The 24,360-nt window shown below is 40.7% G+C and overlaps 1 protein-coding gene across 14 annotated transcripts in view; it reads left to right on the top strand.

Moving 5' to 3' along the window:
* Window positions 1-24,360, top strand: part of CYRIA (CYFIP related Rac1 interactor A) — a 78,800-nt gene that overhangs the window by 26,321 nt on the left and 28,119 nt on the right. For 10 of the 14 annotated variants that reach the window (XM_075923457.1, XM_075923465.1, XM_075923462.1 and 7 more), the window contains one exon: window positions 14,218-14,297. The exons of the other annotated variants lie outside the window; for them this stretch is intronic. In XM_075923457.1, the coding sequence (XP_075779572.1) occupies window positions 14,228-14,297 (70 nt within the window). In that variant the 5' untranslated portion in view covers window positions 14,218-14,227. The remainder of the gene's footprint in view (window positions 1-14,217; window positions 14,298-24,360) is intronic. 14 annotated transcript variants of the gene reach the window in all.

The following is a 24,360-nucleotide window of genomic DNA, read 5'->3' on the forward strand; positions in this document are numbered from 1 at the left end:
TTACGTAATGGCTCTGTTTTCTGTGTGAGGGTAACTCCATATGCATTGTGCGAGGTAGTGAGAAAATTGAGAAATAGAGAACTTGGAGTAAATTTTAAACTTTCTAAATCGAGCTAAATTTAAAACATGGAACAACTGAGTTTCATAAATTGGTCACTTTCAAGCTCTGTAATCAAAGGATTGATGGCTGACTAGCCAAACACCTAGAATGAACAACAAATTGTTTCCCAGAACTGGAATGAAGTAAGAAAAATTAAACCATCTTATTTTTGACTCCATTGGTAAAAGAAGAGAATAGTACATTATTAATGGAGAAGAGATTTGGGGGAAGATAAAAATATTAAGAGGATGAAAAGAATTCTTTCAAATTCAAATGAAATCCTACTTTAGACATCTCTCTAGATTTCATGTCAAATTAATCATTTATTCTAAACACAGAATTGTGTGATCAGATGCACTATTGCATCACTTCAGTGCAACAGTGCTTGCTTCTTGACCTATGTTCTCTAGTACTGTCCATGGCCTACAGAGCAATAACATATAGCAGTGTATTGAACAAGTTATACTACAAGATTTGGATGTCAAAATCACAATGAAAATCCCCATAAACTAGCCTTAATCTACTCATGATGAAGCAATAGGTGGGGAACAGTGCTGCTTTAGATCTTGTGGTGCGGAAAGTATTAACAGAAAATGAAGCAACTGGGTTCAAGTCAAAGTTCATTGTAAGGCATTGGGGCATGAAATCAACTTGGCAAAATAAAATAAAAAAATTGGAAGGTGTAGCGTTAGATGATATAGAGGTGAGTTCCTTAGCTTATGCACTGTAAAACTGGAAGACATATTTGAATTGGAGATATTTTATTTTGGGAAGTTTTTGTACTTGACCTGTATTTACAATAAATGCCAAGAAGATTAAGTGCATCTTGGGAAGGGGGCAGTAGACAGTGTTGAATGCAACAGTAGTGAAATCATCAACAGTAAAGTCTTGTGTAATTAGGAAGCTTGATCATTCCCAATAGCTCCATAAGGGATGACGTTCTAAGAGCTGGGACACAGCTACCAGTGGTGCATTGAAATTGACAAAATAGTGGCTGCTATAAATATTCATTTTGGTTCTGAAGCGTACTACCAATATTATGCTATCGTCCAGAAACAGCTGTTTTAAATGAAACAGACATCATAAGGCTGGAAGTAGTAAAAATGAGATTTTTTTTGAAAGATGTGAAGTGGAATAATTTTAAGATAAATCGTTAGAAGCAGAATAGAATGTGAAATCAGTATAGGATTGGCTACAATAAATGATGATGTTGACGAGAAGGTGAACATGATAGAATGCCATACACTAGTGTTTCTCAAACTATGCTCCACGGAGCCCCAGGGCTCCACGTGGTTGACAAACTAGAAAGCCTTCAAAAGCATAATTGAGAATCGCCTCCAACTGATGCAATTAACACACACTGCTGGGGCTCTGCATAAATTTTTATGAATGTAAAGAGCTCTGGAGCCCAAAAAGTTTGAGAACCACTGCCATACACAAAAAAAAAATGCAAAACCAACCTATGTGATGGCAGGGTAGGCTTATTGGAGGAACAAAACATAATGGGAAAGAATACTGACTCTGTTCTGCTTCCCATGTTTGCACAGATACTTTGGGATAAGAGAGAGGCATTCTTCTTTTGACCTTGTGCATGAAAGCTAATTGATGTACACACCCTGATATTAGTACTATAAGAGCCTGGCTTCTGATTATTAAAGCTAATTTAAAAAAAATCTGGATACATTGTTAGACTCTTAAATCCTTTGTTAGGTGCTGAAATAAGTGGTCTGATATTTCTCCTTTGAACACCTGAAAATTCTCCTTGCCTAGTTTTAGGCATCCCCCCCCCCTTTTTTTTAAACTAACTAAATGTTGTAAAAATAAAAGAAGACGCTTGAGCGGCTTCCAGGGAATATATTCTTTGCACTGTGAAACATACTTCCTCGTAGAAAGAAAAAAATAGAGAAGTTACACTCCTTTTCTGTACTGTCTTGAATATAATTGTATGTGCTGGTGGTATTTTTAGGGTTGTCTGGACCCCTTTTTCTGGAATACATTTCCACTGCTTCTCATGAGCCTTGATGTTCTGTTGTGCTTAGGGTTTGGGGTGTGTTTTTTTGGAAGGGGGGAATTATTTCATTGGTCTCTGGAACATGTACAGTAAAACTCCATTAGTCCGGCATCCAATGCTCAGGGACTCCTGATGGTCCGGCACCATCAGGAACCCGGAAGTGCTGGGGCATCCGGACAGGCTTCCCCCATTCAGCTGCTGCTGAAACTGACCAGCAGCTGAATCGGGGAAGCCGGGAGCAGAGCAGCTGGGGTGCTGCCGGGTTGGTCCCGTAGCACTGCTCCTCGGGGCTGCGGGACCAACCCAGCAGCACCCCAGCAGTTCTTGGGGATGCCTGGGGCAGAGCAGCTGGGGTACTGCCCGGTTGGTCCCGCAGCGCCACAGGATGGCGCTGCCGGACCATCCCGGTAGGACCCCAGCTGCTCTGCCCCAGGGGTCTCCGTTTCAGCCGCTGCTGAATCAGATCAGCGGCTGATTCCAGGAAGGCTGGGGCAGAGCTGCTCTGCCCCGGGCTTCCTGGAATCAGCTGCTGATCTGTTTCAGCAGCGGCTGACTTGGGGACCCCTGGGGCAGAGCAGTTGGGGTGCTGCGGGGTTGGTCTCGTAGTGCCGCCCCGAGGAGCAGCGCTACAGGACCAACCCGGCAGCACCCCAGCTGCTCTATTGCAGGCATCCCCGATTCAGCTGCTGCTGAAACTGACCAGCAGCGGCTGAATCAGTGACTCCTGGGGCAGAGCCTGACTATCGTAAGGGGGGGGCTATGAGGGGTCTGGGGTGGCATCCCCTCCCACCCCACTCCAGACCCCTCATAGCCCCCCCCCCCTTCTGATAGTCCGGCATATCTGATAATCCGGCACCTCCTGGGTCCTAAAGGTGCTGGATTATCGGAAGTTTACTGTACTAGGTTTCAACTGCAGAATTTTTGATTCATCAACAGCAAAAAATCAACTTGATTTTCAAAACCTATGATGAGTTACTGATTAAAGACTTTTTTCACCTTTAAACTGATCAAGAGTTCTGTGGAAGTTGTTTAGTTTAAAAAAAGGACATCCATACCATTTTTATTCTCTTTGGAGTTTCACCTTTCAAGCTTTTTTGTATGTCATTCCTGTGTCCCAGTTGTGATACTGAGATAATGCAAAATACTTGAAACTTGTCTCTTCCTTGTAGTTGTCCTTGCAAACAGTAGAGGGTGGTATGTATTCACTAACTGTCCCTTCCTAAGTTTGTTTTATCCTTTCTCATATGAAGCCATATTGAATGAACAAATGTCTATAGATTGGCCTTTTGAGTTTGAAATGTCTCCTTCACAGGAAATCCACTGAGTAGCATTGCAGGGTTGTGAAAACAACTGCACAATGTCCACTTTTGTGCATGTGTTTAACTTTTCTCACGTCACTGAACAATACTCTGTTTTCTTTATATAATGGCGATTTCTGGTCATGGGCATTTTGTAATATGAAAGGAGTAAACTGAAAATTATAAATGGGTTTATATGATTATTTACTACCAATTTGACCAAATAGTAGTGAATAGAGTTAATATAATACCATTTAACACAGTTGAACTTGAACATACAATTGATAAAGAATAGAATTTATTGCCTTAATAAAATAGCTTTTGAAATTACACCAAGTTAACAAAGACAAATCACAATCAGACACTGCTGTTATCTCACAACATATTTTGTTTCCGTTACCATTTTGACAAGTTTCACTTAGGAATGTGAAAGGTTAACCCAGAGGTGGGGAACCTTTTTTTGCATCGGGGGGCCACTGACCCACAGAAAAATCAGTCTGAGGCAAAAAAAGTGTGAGAAGCATTAAAAAAAAAAACCAACCTTGGCTGACATGATCCCCGACTGAGAAGACACTCCCCACACTCCTCGCCTGCACCACAGGGGGACAATGGTGGGGCTGGAGCACCAGCACAGGCTCTCTAATGCTGAGAAGAAACCTTGAGCCACGGGGCTGGATCCATGTGGGCTGTAGGCTGCATCCGACCCTCGGGCCTTATGTTCTCCACCCCTGAGTTAACTGGTAAGTTCACCCTTAACAGGTGATGCTTACTAGTTCTGGTTAACCAATGGGGACTGGAGCAGCTTCCCACCCACCACAGGCAGGGGACTACTGCAGTCCTGTGGGACCTGCTGTGGACACTGGCTGCTCTATGTGGAGCAGCCTCTGTCCATGGCAGACCAGGGTGCTCTGCAGGCAGGGGCTGCTCTGGCGTCTATCCCCACTTAACCATTTAAACAATACATTTAACTGGTTAACCAGTTAAGTGAGATTTTCCATGCCTGCTTTGAGTTGTTAATTCTGATTGTGTGCTTTGACAACATTGTGCTTTGTATTTGTTCAGCTGCTGGATTGTTTTGAAGTTGAGGTGGGGGGGAGGGGAAGAGTTAAACTGTTTAAAACTTTGTATCTTGGAGGCAGAGTGGAGGGTGCTGTTCTTCTTACCTATTTAACTTGAATGGTTGGCTAATGTTTTGGAAGAAGAAAGTTTATAAGATTCAATAACTTGATCCACAAATTGTGATAGTAAACAATATATACATATTAAGATATCCAATAGGTATTCATAGAATTGTAGGACTGCAATTTACCATTAGAGTTCATCTAGTCTAGACCCCTGCACTCATGGCAGGGTTATATTTAACTTGCTCTTAAATCTCCAATAATGGAGAGTCCACAACCTCCCCAGATTATGTATTTGTAAATTCTTGTTGCGTCTGACGAAGTGGGTCTTTGCCCATGAAAGCTTATGCTCCAATAAACCTGTTAGTCTATACAGTGCTACAGGACTCCTCTTCGCTTTTGCAGATTCAGACTAACACAGCTACCCCTCTGATACTTGTGAACTGTTATATCATCTATTCTTCAGTCTAAGCAAACATAATTTTTTCAGAATAGTGGTAGAAATGTAGCCGTGTTAGTCTGGTGTAGCTGAAACAAAATAAAGGACTATGTAGCACTTTAAAGACTAACAAGATGGTTTATTAGATGATGAGCTTTCGTGGGCCAGACCCACTTCTTTTTTTTGATGAGCTTTCGTGGGGGACCCACGAAAGCTCATCATCTAATAAACCATCTTGTTAGTCTTTAAAGTGCTACATAGTCCTGCATAATTTTTTCAGTCTTCCTTTTCTTGACCTTTCATAATTTTTATTACTTTTCTCTGGACTTTCTCCACCTTGTCTACATCTTTCCTAAAATGTGGTACCCAAACTTAGATGTGCTATAGGTTGAATCTTTGAGGTCAGGGGTTCTCTTTTCCAGCATCATCCGTGGTCCGGCCTGACCATGGTGGTTGCTGGACTAGACAGCCCCAGCACAAAGGTTGCTGGCAACGGGGAGCAGAGTCAGCCAGCGAGACAGCAAAGCTCATGGGACCTGCAGCTTGGCTGGGTTGGGAAACTGGTGGGGCAGCTAGAGCGTGGTGAAGTTGCAGAGCCCATGGAATGGGGAAGCCACAGAGACTGCAGCGAGTGGGGCCAAGAACCCAGTTGGATCACTGCAGTTCACAAGGCAAGGGAGTGGCAGAGCCTGCAGCTGTCAGGGCCACGAGTGCTGGCAGGACCGCTGCATCTCATGGAGCTGCAAATGCCAGCAGGGATGGCAGGGCCGCTAGCATCTGGAGGGCTCTCAGAGCTCCTGGGGCTGGCATGGCCACCAGAGCTTGCGAGGGTTCTGGGGCCACCAGAACTTATGGTACCACAGAGCCCACAGGGCTGCTGCAGCCAGGGGGTGAGGGCAGCAGTTCCAGGTAACTGGGGAGAGGAGCCAAGCGGAGAGGCTGGTTACTCTCTCTCCCATATCTTCCCTGGTCCAGAAAACTCCCTTGTCTAGGACTGGTCAGATTCCAAAGGTGTAGGACCTGGGAGGTCTAATTTACACTCCAATTGAGGCCTAATCAGTACAGAGTTGAGTAGAAGAATTTCTGTTCCTCCTTTAAAAATCTAGATAGCTTTTTCTCATATTTCTGAAGTAAAAAGCAGAGTGTAGAACAAAAACTTTCAGGCACTCTTTATAAATTGTTAAGCAATAATGTCAATGCCAGCCGTTTACCTGGTCTCTTTATATTTGTTATTCATATCTTCTTTTTAAAAAAAGTCTATCTGGCCTAAGGTAATTCATGTTCTTATTCTTCCGAGTCTTGCCATCCTTCCCATTCCTTTCTAGTGCTAATTATTCTTAGTGCTGTGCATTGATTTTTAAATTAGGCTGCAAAATCTTCTGCGACAGCCTAATTGGTTGGTATGGGACAGTGGTGCACCAATCACTTTTGGGGTATGCGAACGTTAATTTAATACAAATAATAAATAATAGGAATGTGTTCTGTTGCTTTTGTTTTTCCTGTGCTGTCACTCGGAAATGGTGCCAGGCCTTGGACTAGCTAATTTGAAGATCCAGGTGAATTAAAATTTTCATAGTAGCAGTCAAAATATATATATGACCTAAGTTTTCCATCAACCTGTTTGCAATGTTGTCGAATAATGCATTATATTCACTGGGGAATGTCAATAGGATATGAAAGTGCAGGTGTAATGTTTCAGAGGAGTCAATGATCATTGTTATTTTATGTAACAGAACTGTTAAATATTGTCATCCCAGGCATACTAAAACACTTAAATCAAGAGAGGGTAGTCTTTATAAACGCCTACTATTTCTGCATACAGAATGTCAATGACCATTTTTCACAGAATTTCTTGACAGAACTAATTGCTTGCTTAGCATTATAACATGCTTGTTTTCTTTTGTCAGTGGGATACTTGCAAAGATTAGTTCAGATCTGTGCTCCATACTTTACTTTATTTTTTTCCATTTGTAGGATTTATGGATATGGTAATGCACATGTATTAGACTGGGAATAATACAGGCATTATGCTCTTAATCCTTACATTTGAAGTACACATCACCATTTACCTCAAGACTGTTATGGCATGTTAGAAATTAGATTTGATGTTTTGACACATACAGAACAATGGTGATAAAATATTCATTTATGTAGAACTAGGGTAAGATTCCTTAGAGCTTTGAGAGATGTGAAAAGGTTTTTAAAGTATTTGTATTGAATTTTCTCAGTATACTCCAGAAAGAACATAAGAACGGCTGTACTGGGTCAGACCAAAGGTCCATCTAGCCCAGTAGTCTATCTGCCGACAGTGGCCAGCACCGGGTGCCCCAGAGAGGGTGGACTGAAGGGTATGTCTAGACTACATGCCTCTGTCGCCAGAGGCATGTAGATGAGGCTACCAGGCATAGGAAAATGAAGCGGCAATTTAAATAATCGCCGCTTCATTTAAATTTACATGGCTGCCGCGCTGAGCTGATCAGCTGTTTGTCGGCTCAGCGCGGTAGTCTGGACGCGCAGGTGTCGACATCAAAGGCATTTGTTGACCACCTAGGTATGCCTCCTGGGATTATTTAAATCGCCGCTTCATTTTCCTATGCCTGGAAGCCTCATCTACATGCCTCTGACGACAGAGGCATGTAGTCTAGACGTACCCCAAGACAATGATCAAGCGATTTGTCTCCTGCCATCCTTCTCCAGCCTCTGACAAACAGAGGCCAGGGACATCATTTATATCCCCTGGCTAATAGCCTTTTATGGACCTAACCTCCATGAAATTATCTAGCTTCTCTTTACACTCTGTTTTAGTCCTAGCCTTCACAGCCTCCTTTGGCAAGGAGTTCCACAGGTTGACTACACGCTGTGTGAAGAACTTCCTTTCTTTTATTAGTTTTAAACCTGCTACCCATTAATTTCATTTGGTGTCCTCTAGTTCTTCTATTATGGGAACTAATAAATAACTTTTCTTTATCCGCCCTCTCCACACCACTCATGATTTTATATACTTCTATCATATCCCTCCTCAGTCTCCTCTTTTCTAAACTGAAATGTCCCAGTCGCTTTAACTTCTCTTCATATGGAACCCATTCCAAACCCCTAATCATTTTAGTTACCCTTTTCTGAACCCTTTCCAAAGCCAAAATATCTTTTTTGTGGTGAGGAGACCATATCTGTACACAGTATTCAAGATGTGGGTGAACCATAGTTTTATACAGGGGCAGTAAGATATTCTGGGTCTTATTTTCTATCCCTTTCTTAATAATTCCTAGCATCCTATTTGCCTTTTTGACCGCCGCTGCACTCTGAGTGGAAGTTTTCAGAGAACTATCCACGATAACTCCAAGATCTCTTTCCTGATTTGTCGTAGCCAAATTAGCCCCCATCATACTGTACGTATAGTTGGTTTTTTTTCCCGATGTGCATTACTTTACACTTATCCACATTAAATTTAATTTGCCATTTTGTTGCCCAATCGCTCAGTTTGGTGAGATCTTTTTGGAGTCCCTCACAGTCTGCTTCTGTCTTGACTATCCTAAACAGTTTGGTATCATCCGCAAACTTTACCACTTCACTGCTTACCCCTTTCTCCAGATCATTTATGAATAAGTTGAAAAGGATCGGTCCCAGGACTGACCCTTGGGGGACACTACTAGTTACCCCTCTCCATTCTGAAAATTTACCATTTATTCCTACCCTTTGTTTCCTGTCTTTTAACCAGTTCTCAATCCAAGAAAGGACCTTCCCTCTTATCCCATGGCCATGTAATTTACACAAGAGCCTTTGGTGAGGGACCTTGTCAAAGGCTTTCTGAAAATCTAAGTATACTATATCTACTGGATCCCCCTTGTCCGCATGTTTAACCCCTTCAGAGAACTCTAATAGATTAGTAAGACAGGATTTCCCTTTACAGAAACCATGTTGACTTTTGTCCAACAAATTATGTTCTTCTACATGCCTTACAATTTTATTCTTTACTATTGTTTCGACTAATTTGCCCAGTAGTGAAGTTAGACTTACTGGTCTGTAATTGCCAGGATTGCCAGTAGAGCCCTTTTTAAATATTGGTGTCACGCTGGCTACCTTCCAGTCATTAGGTACAAAAGCCGATTTAAAGGATAGGTTACAAACCACAGATAATAGTTCAGCAATTTCCCATTTGAGTTTTTTTAGAACCCTTGGATGAATGTCATCGGGTCCCGGAGATTTGTTAAGGTTAAGTTTTTCTATTTGTTCCAAAACCTCCGCTAATGACACTTCAATCCGGGACAGTTCCTCAGATTCATCACCCATAAAGGACGGAGCAGATTTGGGAATCTCCCTAACTTCCTCAGCCCTGAAGACTGAAGCAAAGAAATCATTTAGTTTATCCGCAAAAGCACCATCAAGAGTTTAAATAGCAGATGAGATAAGCAGAGAAAGGAATGGCTACACTATTAAAATGCTGTGCAAGAGCTTCTGATCCTAGTTTATTTCATATTTATTTGCCATGTGTGATGAACAATGGCATACTTTCATTTTCAGCCTCTGCATGATCTATGGGATAATTCCCAAATAAACCACTTAATTCCCAAATAAATGCACTTATGCAAGGGTGTATTTTATTTGTGTGTGTGTAGCACTTCAGATTTGGAACACCTCAGGAATAAATGGGGTTTTGATGTTATGATGCTGTCCTAAAAATTTTGATGCTGTCCTAAAAAATTATGTAAATGAATAGAAAAGATCTTTTCCCTACATGCTTATATAAATTCCTAACTAAACTTGAATAGTTTGGAAAGCAGAAGAAAGCATAAATATATAGCTGAGAGTCTGATGTCAGCACTTGACTGATTTAAAGCATGCCACCAAAAGTTAAGTTATTTCTAGAATTTTAAGTGGTTTGGACACTAAACAGAATTTGGCACCCCATTTAGGAGTATTACAGTACATGCATTTTAGTCCTGTGTATGTGGTGCTGGAGCTCACCTTTTAAAATGAGTCCACAGAATTAGAGAGCAATTACTTTCCAGGTTAGTGAAATGGAACATTGTGCTCTACTAAAACTAATGATTATACATGATTTGCTAGTCTATAAGCTTTTCACATAAGTGATTAAGGAGATGAATTATATTCATACCCCTGAGTTGAAGTAATTAGCTGCTATTTTGTAGAGTTCACCACTACCACAAAAGATTCTTTATTACATTAAAGTTTACAACTGGTTCGTACTTCTACATCTTCCCTTATGACAAAACTTAAAATATTGCATTTGATGTTTTCCAGTGGCAGTTTTGTGGAAATTCTGAATTTTATACCCTAAAATGTGGTAGAGCATTCAGCTCTCTACACACATTTGTTTGAGGAGTGAGCTACAACATGCGAAATATGAGATTAATGTATTGTATTTATTAACTGTTAACACAGCAGTTGACCCTTTGCTAACAACATTCATACTGCCATAGTTTCCCCTCACTGCAGAAAGTTCCTGAATAGGCCTTAATATTGTAAAATGTTTTCTTTGTTGGAAATAACATTGAAAACTATAGTTTAATGCAGCTCAGACAGTTGCAGGCATTTTTACCATCCTGTCATTCAATATTATATGCACATACATATTTTTGAATGACATTAATTCATAAACAAAAGGCAGATATCCGAAGAGGGGATCCAAGATGGATCCTGACACACTCTTTTCTCCCCACCCACTTCCTTATTGAAAATCTTTCTTTTCATATCCCTGAAAACTGTGCAGAACCTTCCTTATAGTTAGTTGTTCCTAGTGTAATTTCATCTCTTAGTATGATGGGTAACGTAAGACCAGGAACAATGTGAGACTGAGCACATTGAACATATATTAAGAAGACTGCGTAAAATGCAAATTGAATTTCAAAAACTCATTGACTAGGCAGGCTTTGCAGGTATTTCCAACAGATACATAATGTTTCTTATCCCTGAAGATTTATAGCCTCTCTGAAGAGGAGCAGCTATGTATTTGAGGTTTGGTTAACAGAATAGATAATAGCAAGTTTCCATGGGATACTGGAGCAGTCTCTGTCTTCAGGGAGCTCAGACCCCCGACACCTCCCCTCCCTTCCCCCATGTGGGCCTGCCATGAACAGAGGCTGCTTGTGGCAGTCTCCCCTGGCACCCTTCTCACCCCCGTGCTGCTTCCTCTATCAGTTGGGAGAGGGGTATGCAATACTGCAGAGCTGGTGCTGGAGTGAGCTAGCTCCTGCCTACACCCCCTCCGCTGCCTTTTGTAGGAGGTAGCAAGAGGGGGCAGGTGGGTCTGCGGAACCAGCACACGCAAAGAACCAGCTTTAAAGTCGGCTCCTTGTGTGTATTGGCTCCTACCTGTCTCCCCTCACCTTCCATGCTACTGTTTATCTATCTGAGGTAGCAGCGTGCGGGGGTGGGAGGGGGGGGATGGCTTAAAAGCTGGTTCCCCATGGGCACTGGCTCTCAACTCCCTCCCCCACTTGCTGCCTCTGATGCAAAGGAAGGGGAAGAATGCATGTAGTCAACGGGATTAATGGATAAGACTAGGCTTATTGGTTAATTGTGTAGTTGTCTACAAGTTGACATCCCTATTACTAACTCCATTTGGTTTACTATTCTCATAGTGGAGGAAATGGAGAACTATGTAGAAGGAAAGAATGGGTGCAATGTGAAGATTGGGAAATGGGATGTTTAATTTTTTTTTAAATAATCCATGAGCAGAAATCTTTAAGAATGTTTTGAACATTGGATTTTAACCTCTAAGTACAGTACTTTGAGACGAGTGAAAAAAATCTCACAACCGTTTTGTGTTTATTGCCCTTTGATATTAGTACTACAAAACAAGAAGCCACATTTAGTAATCCACTTCATCAAATTTTTAGATATAGAAGTTGTTTTTGTGTTTTTATTTAGGTAGCTTTAGACAGCAGAGGTAGAGGATATTGAATGGCAGAGGTGGCAACATGACCATCAACAATTATCACTGTGAAACAAATACTTTGCTAACCTACTTTTTTTTGTGATGGGACAAATGAAACTTGAGGTGAAAATAATTAAATTACCCGACTATTCCAAATGAGGGAATGAAAATAAATGTAAAGTGGAAATTCAGGTATATGTAACTTATATCCAGGAAAATGTACTTAAATGAAATGCATTTTGATATTTTTCCTTTAGCCCTGGTGTGCAACACTCCAGGACTATTCCTAAAATACCTAATATGAGATAGGAGTTTGTCTCAGACTAGCCCATTTGTTTTTTGGCAAAGGGAAATGCTTTCTTACTGTTTCTAGCATGCTATCAACCAAGCCAATATTTGGATGTAGTTTTGACTTTGGAACTAGAAGAAATCGCTTCATCAGATGCTGTCAGAAGGGTGAGGTAAGACAGTTTAAAATGAGAGGAATTTGAAATGGGACTGAGTAATATTATCTACTTTCTTAAAGCAAATGTTCAGTAACAGTGCATTGTTGTTTTCCATGTTTATGAAAAAATGTGATCTACATACTCTGTTTTCTGCATGATGTTGATAGCAATTCGTTACTGTTGTGGGGATGAAATATTACATTGCTGACTAACTACATGATTATTACTGTATGAACTAATAGTTTTATTTTCATTTTGTTCACTTATGTAATTGAAAAGTTAAACTCAGTAGATATGATAGACCTCACTTAAAGTTTTTTAAAAATTGGTGTTTCTGTGTATGCATTGTAATAACTTTCTGAAAAACTAATTTTTGATATTTTGAATATATGTTGCTAATTATAAAGGGCTTGACAGTCTGCGCTTTAGAGGATTTTGAAAAGGACACTTACAGATAATTTAATTCTCTGAAAAATATAGAACTGTATTAAGCCTAATATGACTTCCCTAAAGCAAGTTAGATCATCAGTCTTTGACTGTTAAGTTATAACACTTTATGAAATAAACAGGACTGCTTTAAAATCATGGAAACATTCCACTACGAGGCTATTCCTGTTCGTTCTTATGAAAAAAACATCCTTTAAATGTGCTACAGGAAGGTGTCATGTCACCCTCACTCACAATATTTATAGAAGAAACTCTGTGGCTGCTCTTAATAAGTCAGAGTCATGTTTGGTTTAATACGCCTTTACATTAAAAGAGACAGGAGGAGAGAGATGAAACTGAAAAATAGATGACTATCCAGTACCAGTCTAAAGTTCTATAGGTGATAGGGTTTGACAAACATACTTGCAATGCTTAGATTGTCATTAACGTAGTGCCCTACTTATTTTTAATATAGTACTTCTGAAAGAGGTACTTGTATAGAATGAAGGTAAAGGGAAAATATTGTGGTCCTGGATCGCTGTGGGCATTGTCTAAACATAAATTTTTTTAGTATAACAGTGTAACGCTTTCTCTCTCCTGTTATAAGTGTGCCTTTTTCAGTTTAGCTTCTCTCTCCCTTGAGAAGTGGAGATAAGTTAAACTGAAAAAAAAAAGTCTTTTTATACTCTGCCAGAATAAGAGTCTCTATTGTAGAATGATTCTACTGGTATAGTTGGTAAAACTTTCCAGCAAAGAAATGGCCATATAGAACTCCTCTTGTGTTTCATTGACAGATACAATAGCTTTTTCAGGAATTTCTTTCAACTTCTCTGATAATGAGTGGGTGTTTTTTTTTTTCATTAAGATGGAGTCTAGGTATTTTTGAAATCACTAAAAAGATGCATCTGAGGTTTAAAGTTTTTCATTTAAAAATGTATTATGATGAAGGGGTACAGGATTTGTCAACAGTTTTGTAGCCGATATTTTGATGTTGATGATGATATTTAAATCTCTTAATTTTTTGAAACATAGAATAAAAAAATTGCTTTTCTTTATTTCTTACATTAATGAAGGGTGGCTCTTTTTCAGATGACTTCTTGCGTTTCTATTTTTAAATACAAATCAAAGACTGAGGCCTTGCTTTTTCTTTTGGAATATTCCTGATTCAGCAATTCAGAGTCTGTCAGTTTTGCTAAGAGAAGTAATGCCAATGCATCTTTGCATAAGTTTAAGGGTCAAAACAAATGCATCTTCCCTGATTGGGAGACAGCTGGTCATCAATCAGAGATATTCCTGAATGTAAGACAAGGCCTCTCTGAGTTGATATGTAAATAAATACCACACAATTAATAATAAACACTTTCTGAAAAGTTCAGAACTTACCATGAAACTTAATAGATGCTGCAGACTGTGTCAAGCCCTTAGTTGTAACTTTCTAATTCTGTATATGTAACTTTTTATAATTTTGTTGCATTCACTAGGTTTGCTGGGATGGGTAATCTTCTTAAGGTCCTTACCAGGGAAATTGAAAACTATCCACATTTTTTCCTGGATTTTGAAAGTAAGTTTTAAAAATTACAAAACAATGAGTGAATCTTTTCCATTAATTTAAAGCTGGCTGAGAACTTTTTCATGATTGAATATAGTGACAAGTTTCCAGCAGTCGGACTATCTAAATCTGTGTCTCCAAGATCATTCACTCAAGATGCGCTTTCTATTTCTTTTTCAGTAACAAGAAATAAAACCTTCAAAACTATTCATTTGCATGGAACTAGGTCAGGGGCCAATTTTTTTCCTTGACTTTGAAAATGAATATAGCTTTTTGTCTGGTTTGCTGCCTTATTCCTAATAAAATATGGATTTATGCAGCATGTAATATTTCAAGAGATTTGCAAATAGATTAATTTATGCTTCCGTTTTAATATTGAATTCCGATGCTTGTGAAGTATTTTACTATAAAATAGCTAAATTCTTGTTGGGCAAAGAGTATAAATGTAAGAGTAAAGTCTTAAATTGATTTCAATATATATATACTATCAATCCTGAAAGTAGATGCACACATACTAATGTTTCTGATGAAAAACCTTCATTTGCCTTAAGCAATATTTTCTTTTATTATTTCATTATATGAAGGGTGTGTTTTTTAAATGGACCAAATATATCCATAATTAGAACACATGCCACTTTTATTTGCATTATTCAATACTGATTGAACTGGGTTATTTTTATAACTTCTAAAACACAACTATGGTCTGTATATCTGCTTTATTGCAACTCTTTGTCAGATGTCTGTCAGCTTGCAAAATGTAATGTGTTGCATGTTAATTTCTTAACTACATATGTACCTTGATGCAAGATTTTTGTGTGTGTTTTGTTTTTGTTTTTGCTGGTTGGTTTTGCTGCATGTATTCTAGACATTCATTTCAAAATTGGCCATCAAATTGTTTAAGATAGATTGAATCTTAATTCTGTTACTTATGTGAAATGCCTTTTTAAATGATACCAATGTATGTTGGCATGGCTTTTTTTCTTGGAAGAGTATTTAAATACATTCATTGAGCATGGTACTGGCAGAAATAATTAATTACATACTTCTATCAAATTTGAAAGAATGAAAAGGGGATTTTCAGATTGAATCCAAATGTGTACTTATCTTAAAATACTCCGCTTGAAGAATCTGATACTCACCTTTTTTCTAAAGTCATATTTTTTAAAAATTCAATTTTTTTAAGTGATTTTTCAAAGTGATTAGTTAGAATACTTAACAAAAAACAGATTTATACTCTCAGGTTAACATATTCTTAAATCAATGCCCGTTCAAGAAACTACTTGAGCATGCTTTTGTGAATTGAGGCTACAGCTTGGAAATAGTATTATTTGGACATACAGTACTTTCCCTCCTACACCTTGATTTAATACAGTATAAAGAATCCTGCTGATACTACTTGTAGAATTTAATCTGTTAGCTGCAATAAATAAATACATACAAAGATTGGCGTTTATAAACCTTGTATCTTTCTTTCCTTTGTCCAAATCTTGTGAATACTTTTTATTGTAAAACAGGTGTCAAACTTTTGTCCCAGATACTGTAATCTGGTCTACCAAACTTCAGAGTACAGGCAGTCCCCGGGTTACGTACAAGATAGGGAATGTAGGTTTGTTCTTAAGTTGAATTTGTATGTAAGTCGGAACTGGTACATATTGTACCCCAGGTGTCCCTGATTCAGCCGCTGCTGAAACTGACCAGCGGCTGACTACAGGAAGCCCAAGGCAGAGCTGCTTTGCCCCAGGCTTCCTGGAATCAGCTGCTGATCAGTTTCAGCAGCAGCTGACTTTGGGACACCTGGGGTAGAGCAGCTGGGGTGCTGCCAGGTTGGTCCCTGCAGCGCCGAGGTGCGGCGCTGCGGGACCAACCCGGCAGGGCCCCAGCTGCTCTGTGCCAGGCATCCAGATTCAGCCGCTGCTGAAACTGACCAGCAGCGGCTGAAGCGGACACTCCTGGGGCAGAGCAGCTGGAGTGCTGCTGGGTTGGTCTGGTAGCACCGACCCTTGGCACGGCGGGACCAACCCAGCAGCACCCCAGCTGCTCTTGGGGACGCCTGGGGCAGAGCAGCTGGGGTGCTGCTGGGTTGGTCCCGCAGCGCCGCTCCTCGGCGCTACTGGACCAACCCGGCAGCACCCCAGCTGCTCTACCCTAGGCATCCTGATTCAGCTGCTGCTGAAACTGACCAGCGGTGAGAAAAGCCTGGTCTGCTGGGGGGTGGGAGGGAGGGGCGCACTAACTGCACCCCCCCCCCCCCAGCAGACCAGGTTTTTCTCGCTGCGGAGGACACGGGCGGTGGGACCGCCGAGACGCACCGCGGTCCCGCTGCCCGCGTCCTCCGTGGCTTTGCTCTGCGTCTCCCTGGTCTGCTGACCAGGGAGACGCGGAGCAGCTTTTCTTGCTGCGGAGGACGCGGGCGGCGGGACCGCCGTGGCGCGTCCCGGTGGTCTGCTAGCGGGGTGGGCTGCAGCTAGTTCGGGGTTTCCTCACCCCGTTCTTAAGTAGGGATCTGACATAAGTCGGATCCACGTAACCCGTGGACTGCCTGTATTCTAATTGAGCTCTATACCTGCCTTTGTTTTTATAAAGGCCTTTTACTGCCTTTAGGATGAACTGTTTAATCAGTACCATCATGTCATGGATTGGAAAAAAGGTACTTCTGCCAGAACTGCAGACTCGGCAGGTGGTCTGGCTGCAGTAGGCCTTTAAGGAAAAAAATATCTATTTTAATATCTTGGCTCTGGAGCTGGATTTTCCTGAAATACATTGCCAACAAGAAATGAAATGGGGTAACACAGAGAACACCCATTCCCTGAGGACAGCAACAAACAATAATTCTAGGCATATGCACACATTTGTCTGGCACTCCCAATTATTGACAAGCCAAAGTGACTACAAATTTTAATTTGTTTGATACTGCTGAGTGAAAGTTTAAAAATGTTATGGTTTTGTTACTACTGTTACAATCATGTAGTCTTTATTGGATCAAGTCTAAAATGTATCAAATAGGTACAACAGAAGAGTCCCTTAGCTGCATGATTTGATGTACATTATTTACCCCATTATAGCATAAAAAGAGGCTTTTATACTAATGTACATGCATAATAATGTACTTAAATACTTTGTTGGGCTTGTTTTGTAGTTTTAGGTTTAAGTAAATTAAAATGCCACCAAAGCTGATACTTCAGAAGGCATTTCTACACAATAACCAGTGCCCTTCAATTTACTGTCTTTTGCATTGTTGAATTTTGTTTGAGGGAGCTTGCAAACTGTAAAATTACTGCAAACTCATCCACCGTAGTTCTGGACTTGGGAGGTGGCCCCATTTATTTTGATACTCAGTGAAACAAGATATTACCCTTAGTCGGAATCCCCTCACTTAGACCCACCCAAGGAATTCCAAGATACAGGCAGTCCCCGGGTTACATGGATCCGACTTACATCGGATCCCTACTTACAAACGGGGTGAAGCAACCCCGCACTAGCTGCTTCCCCCCAGCAGACCAGGGAGACGCGAAGCTAGTGCCTCCCCCAGCAGACCAGGGAGACGCGGAGCGGCTTTTCTCAGCAGACACCTCAGCTTGAGAATAAAGGGCTGAGGAAAGTGAGGTATGGGAGAATAAAACTGAGCTCTGGAGAAATGTTTGGCTAGAGTTTCACCTACAATATGTACCAGTTTCGACTTGCATACAAATTCAACTTAAGAACAAACCTACAGTCCCTATCTTGTACGTAACCCGGGGACTGCCTGTATATGCCTTGATTCTGCAAGCACTTATGTTCATACTTAAGTTTAAATAATCCTGTCAGTTTTATGGGACTACTCTAATAGTGGTAAATGCATTCATAAATGTTAGAGGATTGGGGCTATATTGAGTATGCTTTTGTTCCATGTTCATTAAATGACCACCTCTGATTTGCAACCAGTTGTTGTTGGTCCCTTACAGTGAAAACAATCTTAATCATGTATTTCAATAATAAGATAATTTTCACTCAAAATATAAATATAAACAAGAAAAATAGAACTATCAAATTAACACATGCACCTCCTTACAGTTTCTGTGCTCCCTCCCCCCTCATTGTATATGAAAGGACTTGTATGATACATGTTTTATGAATATATAGTATATATTACAGCTGTTTTTCAAAATAATATAATTTTACATCTGAAAATAGTTGTGTTCAATAATCTTTCAAATTCTTATGAAGTTGAAATGTTTATATTATGGAAGTCAGAACTATTTTCACACTTGGTTGTGTGTTGCAAACACAGGCTCTGTGTCTCAGACCTTCCTGCTTGTCACAGGTGCACAATAGAAAAGTGATGATTAAAGTGATCATTAAAGGTCTCAAAAATATGACCGATGAGGGAAGACTGAAAGAATTGGGTTTGTTTAGTTTAGAAAAGAGAAGACTGAAACGGGACATAAGTTTTCAAGTATCTAAAAGTATGTGTCAAGGAGGTGGGAGAAAAATTGTTCTCCTTGGCCTCCGATAATAGGAAAAACTGCATTTTAAGCCCATTGCTTCAAGGGAGGTTTAGGTTGGATATTAGGAAAAACTTCCTAATTGTCAGGGTGGTTAAACACTGGAATAAATAGCTAAACGAGGTTGTGAAATCTCCATCACTGGAGATATTTAAGAGCAGGTTGGATAGACATCTATCAGGGATGATCTAGGTGATGTTTGATCCAGCCATGAGGGCAGGGGACTGGAATTGATGATCTCTTGAGGTCCCTTCCAGTTGTTGGAGTCTATGATGTGTCTGACTGGTTTGAATATAGCATGTATCCACACAGTGAATGTATATTCTTATCTTTAGATGTATAGTTCTTAAAGTGAGATTACTGTGTAACAGCCAATAAAAACAGTTTGTATTTTCAGGGCCGTCCTACATATCTGATATGTAATTTTAAAAGTGCCGAGACTTCAACAAGTGTGACCATATTCTTCTGCTTTTGAGATTATAATGAAAATCAGTATGGAAGGGCTATAAATATTGTCTTTTGGTTACTTTGATGTTAATTTAAATGTATCAATTGAAATCATAAACCCAATCCTCTGTGTTTTTCTTAAACCTAGTTAATCATCCTAGTCCAGAAATGACTAGTTAGTGTACTGTAATAACCAGGGTTCGCCAAGTGGCGGCGAGCCCTGCTCGCCAGCTACATTGTTTTGTGTGGTTCTGTGCTCTGCGCATGCGCAGATCGCTCTGCACTGGCTCTTCCGGGTTCCTGCCACGGGCAAGTAGATTACATTATTTGTCGAGCCCTGGTAATGACATGTTTGAGGTAAATAGGAAGAAGTTTAATAGGGACAAATTCAAAGTACTTCACTTAGGAAGGAACAATCTGTTTCACACATACAGAATAGGAAGTGACTGTCTAGGAAGGGATTCTGCAGAAAGGGATCTAGGGGTCATAGTGGACTACAAGGTAAATATGAGCCAACAGTGTGACACTGTTGCGTAAAAAGCAAACATCCTGGGATGCATTAAGAAGAATCTATGATTCCATGTCTGATTTACTACACTTAGTAAATATTAGTTTTGTTTAGGACAACTGCCTTTGGTAAAGTGACTTTATTTTGTGATTGTATTATTAGAGCCCTGCGTAGATACAAAAATGTGGATCTGCTTCCAATTCATATCTGTGATGTAATCCTTTAGCCATCTTTTACCACTTTCTGAATTCTCACCCAGAGCAGCAAGTTGTCTTGAGACGGGGAAGAGAGTGGAAATAAGCAAGTAGTGAGTTGGGTCTTGCAGGTAAGAGGCAGTGCAAGGACAAGGACTGGAGATAGGGAGGTGTTGGGGTCTTTAGAGAGGATGATGTGGAGATAGGGAGCTGGATACGCAGGGTATCACATTTCTTTCTGCTTATTTAAAAACTTAAGGCATGTTTGGAAGTAAATGCAGTAAAGTTCCTTTCAATAAGTGAAGTACAGGTTGGAAGTACAGGGCTTTATAAAGGAGTGAGTCAGCGACCAGGGAGTTTGGGAACAGGGACTGCCAACAGGAGTTTGGAGAGGGAGTTCTCTAAGTAGAAAAAGAGCTAATACAGGACCCTTGAGGAAAGTGGCTGTCTGTAGTGTGTGTTTGTGTTTGGGGGTTTATTGCTGTGTGCTGAGCTTGTGTTTTATCTGTCTGGGGTTTGAGTTTTTTTTTTTCCTCCCTCTTCTCCTCTCCTCCCCCTCCCCTCCCCCCCAGAGTGTATGTGCTGTGGCTGACAGGTGGAAGCTGTGAGCTTCTATCAGGGTTTGAAATCTAGAAGCTTCTGCTCATTGGTTGAGTCTTAGCCCCTCCCCCTGATTATCAGGCAGTCCAGGGCTTTATTAAGGAGTGAGTCAGCAACCAGGGACTGCAAACAGGAGTTTGGAGAAGGACTAGGAAAGGGGACTGGGAAGGGTGTAAAATACACTCGCAATTCTGTTAAAATTTTCTACTGCACTCCTGCCCTTCAAGGAGGCATTTAATAACTGAGGAATCTCTCAGAATGCAGGTATGGATATTGATAGGTCTGCTGCTGTTACCTGCACAGCAGATGCCATGTTTATCTCCCTCCCAGAAGAAAGAAGGGATTTCATCTGCACTAAGTGCAAGCTGGTCGCCATTTTGGAAGAAAAAAATAGAGGACTTGAGGCACAAGTAACGACCCTACGTTCCATCAGAGAGGATGAAGACTTCCTCGATAGAAGACAGCATTTAATTCTGCAGGCACAGCAAGCTGAAGAGCCAGTCAGGGCAATACAGGACAAGGAAGAAAACTGGCAGCATGTAAGCTCTAGAAGAAGGCGGCGGCCAACTCAGGTATCCCCGATTCATGTAGAAGTAACCAACCGCTTTCAGGCTCTCTTCACAGGCACTGCGGTTGAGAATGCTTTGTCAGGGACCTTTCAGGGAAGAAATCAGAAAGGAATGCCATCTACTGGAAGGCATGGGATGCATAGTCCTAGGGATGGGGGTTCCACGACTACCACCCCCAAAAGAAGATGACGGGTGGTGGTGGTGGTAGAGGACTCCTTCCTAAGAGGGACTGAGTCATCCCTCTGTGGTCCAGACCTGCAATCTCGAAGTGTGCTGCTTTCCGGGATTACCCTAACCTTAACCCATACCCATTCATGATGTGACCGAGAGTCTTCCAAAAGTGATTAACCCTCCGGATCGCTTCCCCTTCCTGCTTCTCCATGTAGGAACTAATGATACAGCCAAGCATGATCTTGAGCGGGTCACAGCAGATTATGTTGCTCTGGAAGAAGGATCAAGGAATTTGAAGCTCAAGTGGTGGTCTTGTCCATCCTTCCGGTTCAAGGAAAAGGTTCGGGTAGGGATTGTCGAATTAAGCAAATGCATGGTTGCACAGGTGGTGTCAGAGAGAGGGCTTTGGTTTCTTCGACCATGAGACTCTATTATGGGAACAAGGATTGTTAGGAAGAGATGGGATCCATCTAACGAAGAGAGGAAAAAACATCTTCGTGGAAGGGTTGTGAACCTAGTGAGGAGGGCTTTAAACTAGGTTCATTGGGGGACAGTGACCAAATCCCTGAGGTAAGTGAGGAAGTTGGATACCGGGAAGGAACACAAGGAGGAACAAGCAACAAAGGAGGACCCCTGATTTGGATGGAGAAGATAGGGCGATCAACTGGTTATCTAAGGGTCTTGTTTCCAAGGCTTGTAGCACTTCTGTACAAACAGGAAGAATTAGAAGCCCTGGCCTAGTCAAAGAACTATGATTTGATTGGAATAACAGAGACTTGGTGGGATGACTCGCATTACTGGGGCACTGTCATGGAAGGGTATAAAATGTTCAGGAAAAACAGGTGGAGGAGAAAAGGAGGAGGAGTTGCATTGTATGTAAGAGATCAGTATGATTGCTCAGAGCTTCAGTATTTAGAGGGAGAAAAGACTGTTGAGAGACTAGAGGTCATGTTGTAGTTGGTGTCTGCTATAGACTGCTGGATCAGGTGGATGAGGCTTTCTTTGGACAACTGAAAGAAGCTTCCAGATTGCAGGCCCTGGTTCTCCTGGGGGACTTTAATCACCCTGACATCTGTTGGGAGACCAAAACAGCAGTACACAGACAATCCAGGAAGTTTTTGGAGAATGTTGGGGATAACTTATTGGTACAAGTATTGAAGGAACCCACCAGGGGCCATGCACAGCTTGACCTGCTGCTCACAAACAGGGAGGAACTAGTAGGGGAAGTAGAGGTGGGTGACAACCTGGGAAGCAGTAATCATGAGATGGTAGATTTCAGGATCCTGACCAAAGGAAGAAAGGAGAGTAGCAAAATACACACCTTGGATTTCAGAAGAGCAGACTTTGACTCCCTCAGAGAACTGATGGATAGGATTCCCTGGGATACTTATATGAAGGGGAAAGGAGTCCAGGAGATCTGGCAATATGTTAAAGAAGCCTTATTGAAGGCACAGGAAGAAACCATCCTGACGCGCAGCAAGAAAAGCATTGTTTCCCTCTGTTATATAATGGTCATATTCACTTTCAGAATATGATCTGAAGAAGTGGGTCTGCCTCACAAAAGCTCATCCCCTAATAAACTATCTTGTTTTCTTTAAAGTGCTACATCATTGCTTTTTTTTTGTTTTTACCAAAGAAGGGTGTTTGCCACAATAAGGGAGATTGGCCCCTATGCTGGTGGACTCCGGATTCTCCTGGGGTCTGTCAGCAGGTCACCAGGCTCTTGGCTCTACCCTGGTGCCACCTGGCTTCTGGCTTAATTTTCTCAGATCTGAAAAGATTCCTTTCTTGATAAGAGAAACCCCTGTCACAGAAAAAACGTTTATTTCAATTATGTGCTTGTATTTAAATCAGTTCAGTATTGGTTCTCAGTTTATTCAGCATACAATACAATGTATAAAATAGGACAAATTAGACATTTTATATCAGATTGGATGAATCTCAAATACATTTAAAGGAAGGATAATCTGCATGTATGTATTTACAAGAAATTATTCCAGGCACATATCACGTCTGTGCTATCTCTAAAGTCAGACATTCTGGTTAGAAGGAGTAGGTTTTAGCTAAATACGTTCCTTCCTTGGGTTCTGTTTTCCTTGTAGTAGTTAAAATGAAGTCCAACTGAGTCAAAAATATTATTTCAGCCATTTCATAGAATAACTGCTGTTCAGTAACTTTCTTAGGTGTGAAGTTACTATGCAAACAAATATGCAACACTCTTGAGAATTATTAGATTAGAATGTTATTTGTCAAATAAATGGTGTTTCAGGTCAGCAGATTCTGTTCTCTGCTTTTTGAGACTTAGCAGGACACTGTCCTCTCTTCATAAATGCATGTAATCTCTGCATCAACTCAGAAATATATATCTTTTGTAATTTACCTTGCAATTCTTTGCTAGGCCACAGGATATGTCAGATGTAGAGTGTGTATCACTTTGTCATGGATTCAAATTGTCTTAAAAGATTGCAATCCCTGTTGCTTTCTTTATCCAACCAATCTTTTTGAAAGTAAATATAACTATGGCTTACATGATTGCCCTACTTCTAAACAGGAAACGGGCAACTATTGGTCAAAAGTTGTGCAGAGAAAAGGTAAAGGATCTGAATGGGGGAAGAGAAACCAAAGAACAGCAGGATTCTATACTTTCCATCCTTATTGTGAGCGGTCCATAAATTTGAGGCATCTAATTGTAGGGATCAGCTGCATATCCTCTTCCAGCAAAGTAACATGATATATGTTTGTTAAATACTGATTCTCCAAAGCTGTTGTTTCTGGATTGACCAGTCATTCTGTAATTTGATAGTAGCAGGGCATCTTCACTTAAGGAAGTGAAAAATCCTACTACGTAATTTTCCACAGAGGACTTCAATCTGTTTCCAACTGCTCTTCCTTTTCATCAGCTGAAGGCTCTTATTTTTATCTGGATCACTTATCTCCCGCCTACTCCTTACATCTTTTTGTCCTCTGTGTGTCAAATTCTTTTGACATAAAATACTTGATTCTGCTATGCTAGATATTTGAAAAATGAGCTGGGGACTCTTGAATATTTGTGTGAAAATTCACAAAACAGCCCTTTTCAAATCAAAATTTGTAAAATGTTATCTA

This window comes from Pelodiscus sinensis, chromosome 3, assembly GCF_049634645.1.
Source record: "Pelodiscus sinensis isolate JC-2024 chromosome 3, ASM4963464v1, whole genome shotgun sequence".
Taxonomy (NCBI): Eukaryota; Metazoa; Chordata; order Testudines; family Trionychidae; genus Pelodiscus; species Pelodiscus sinensis.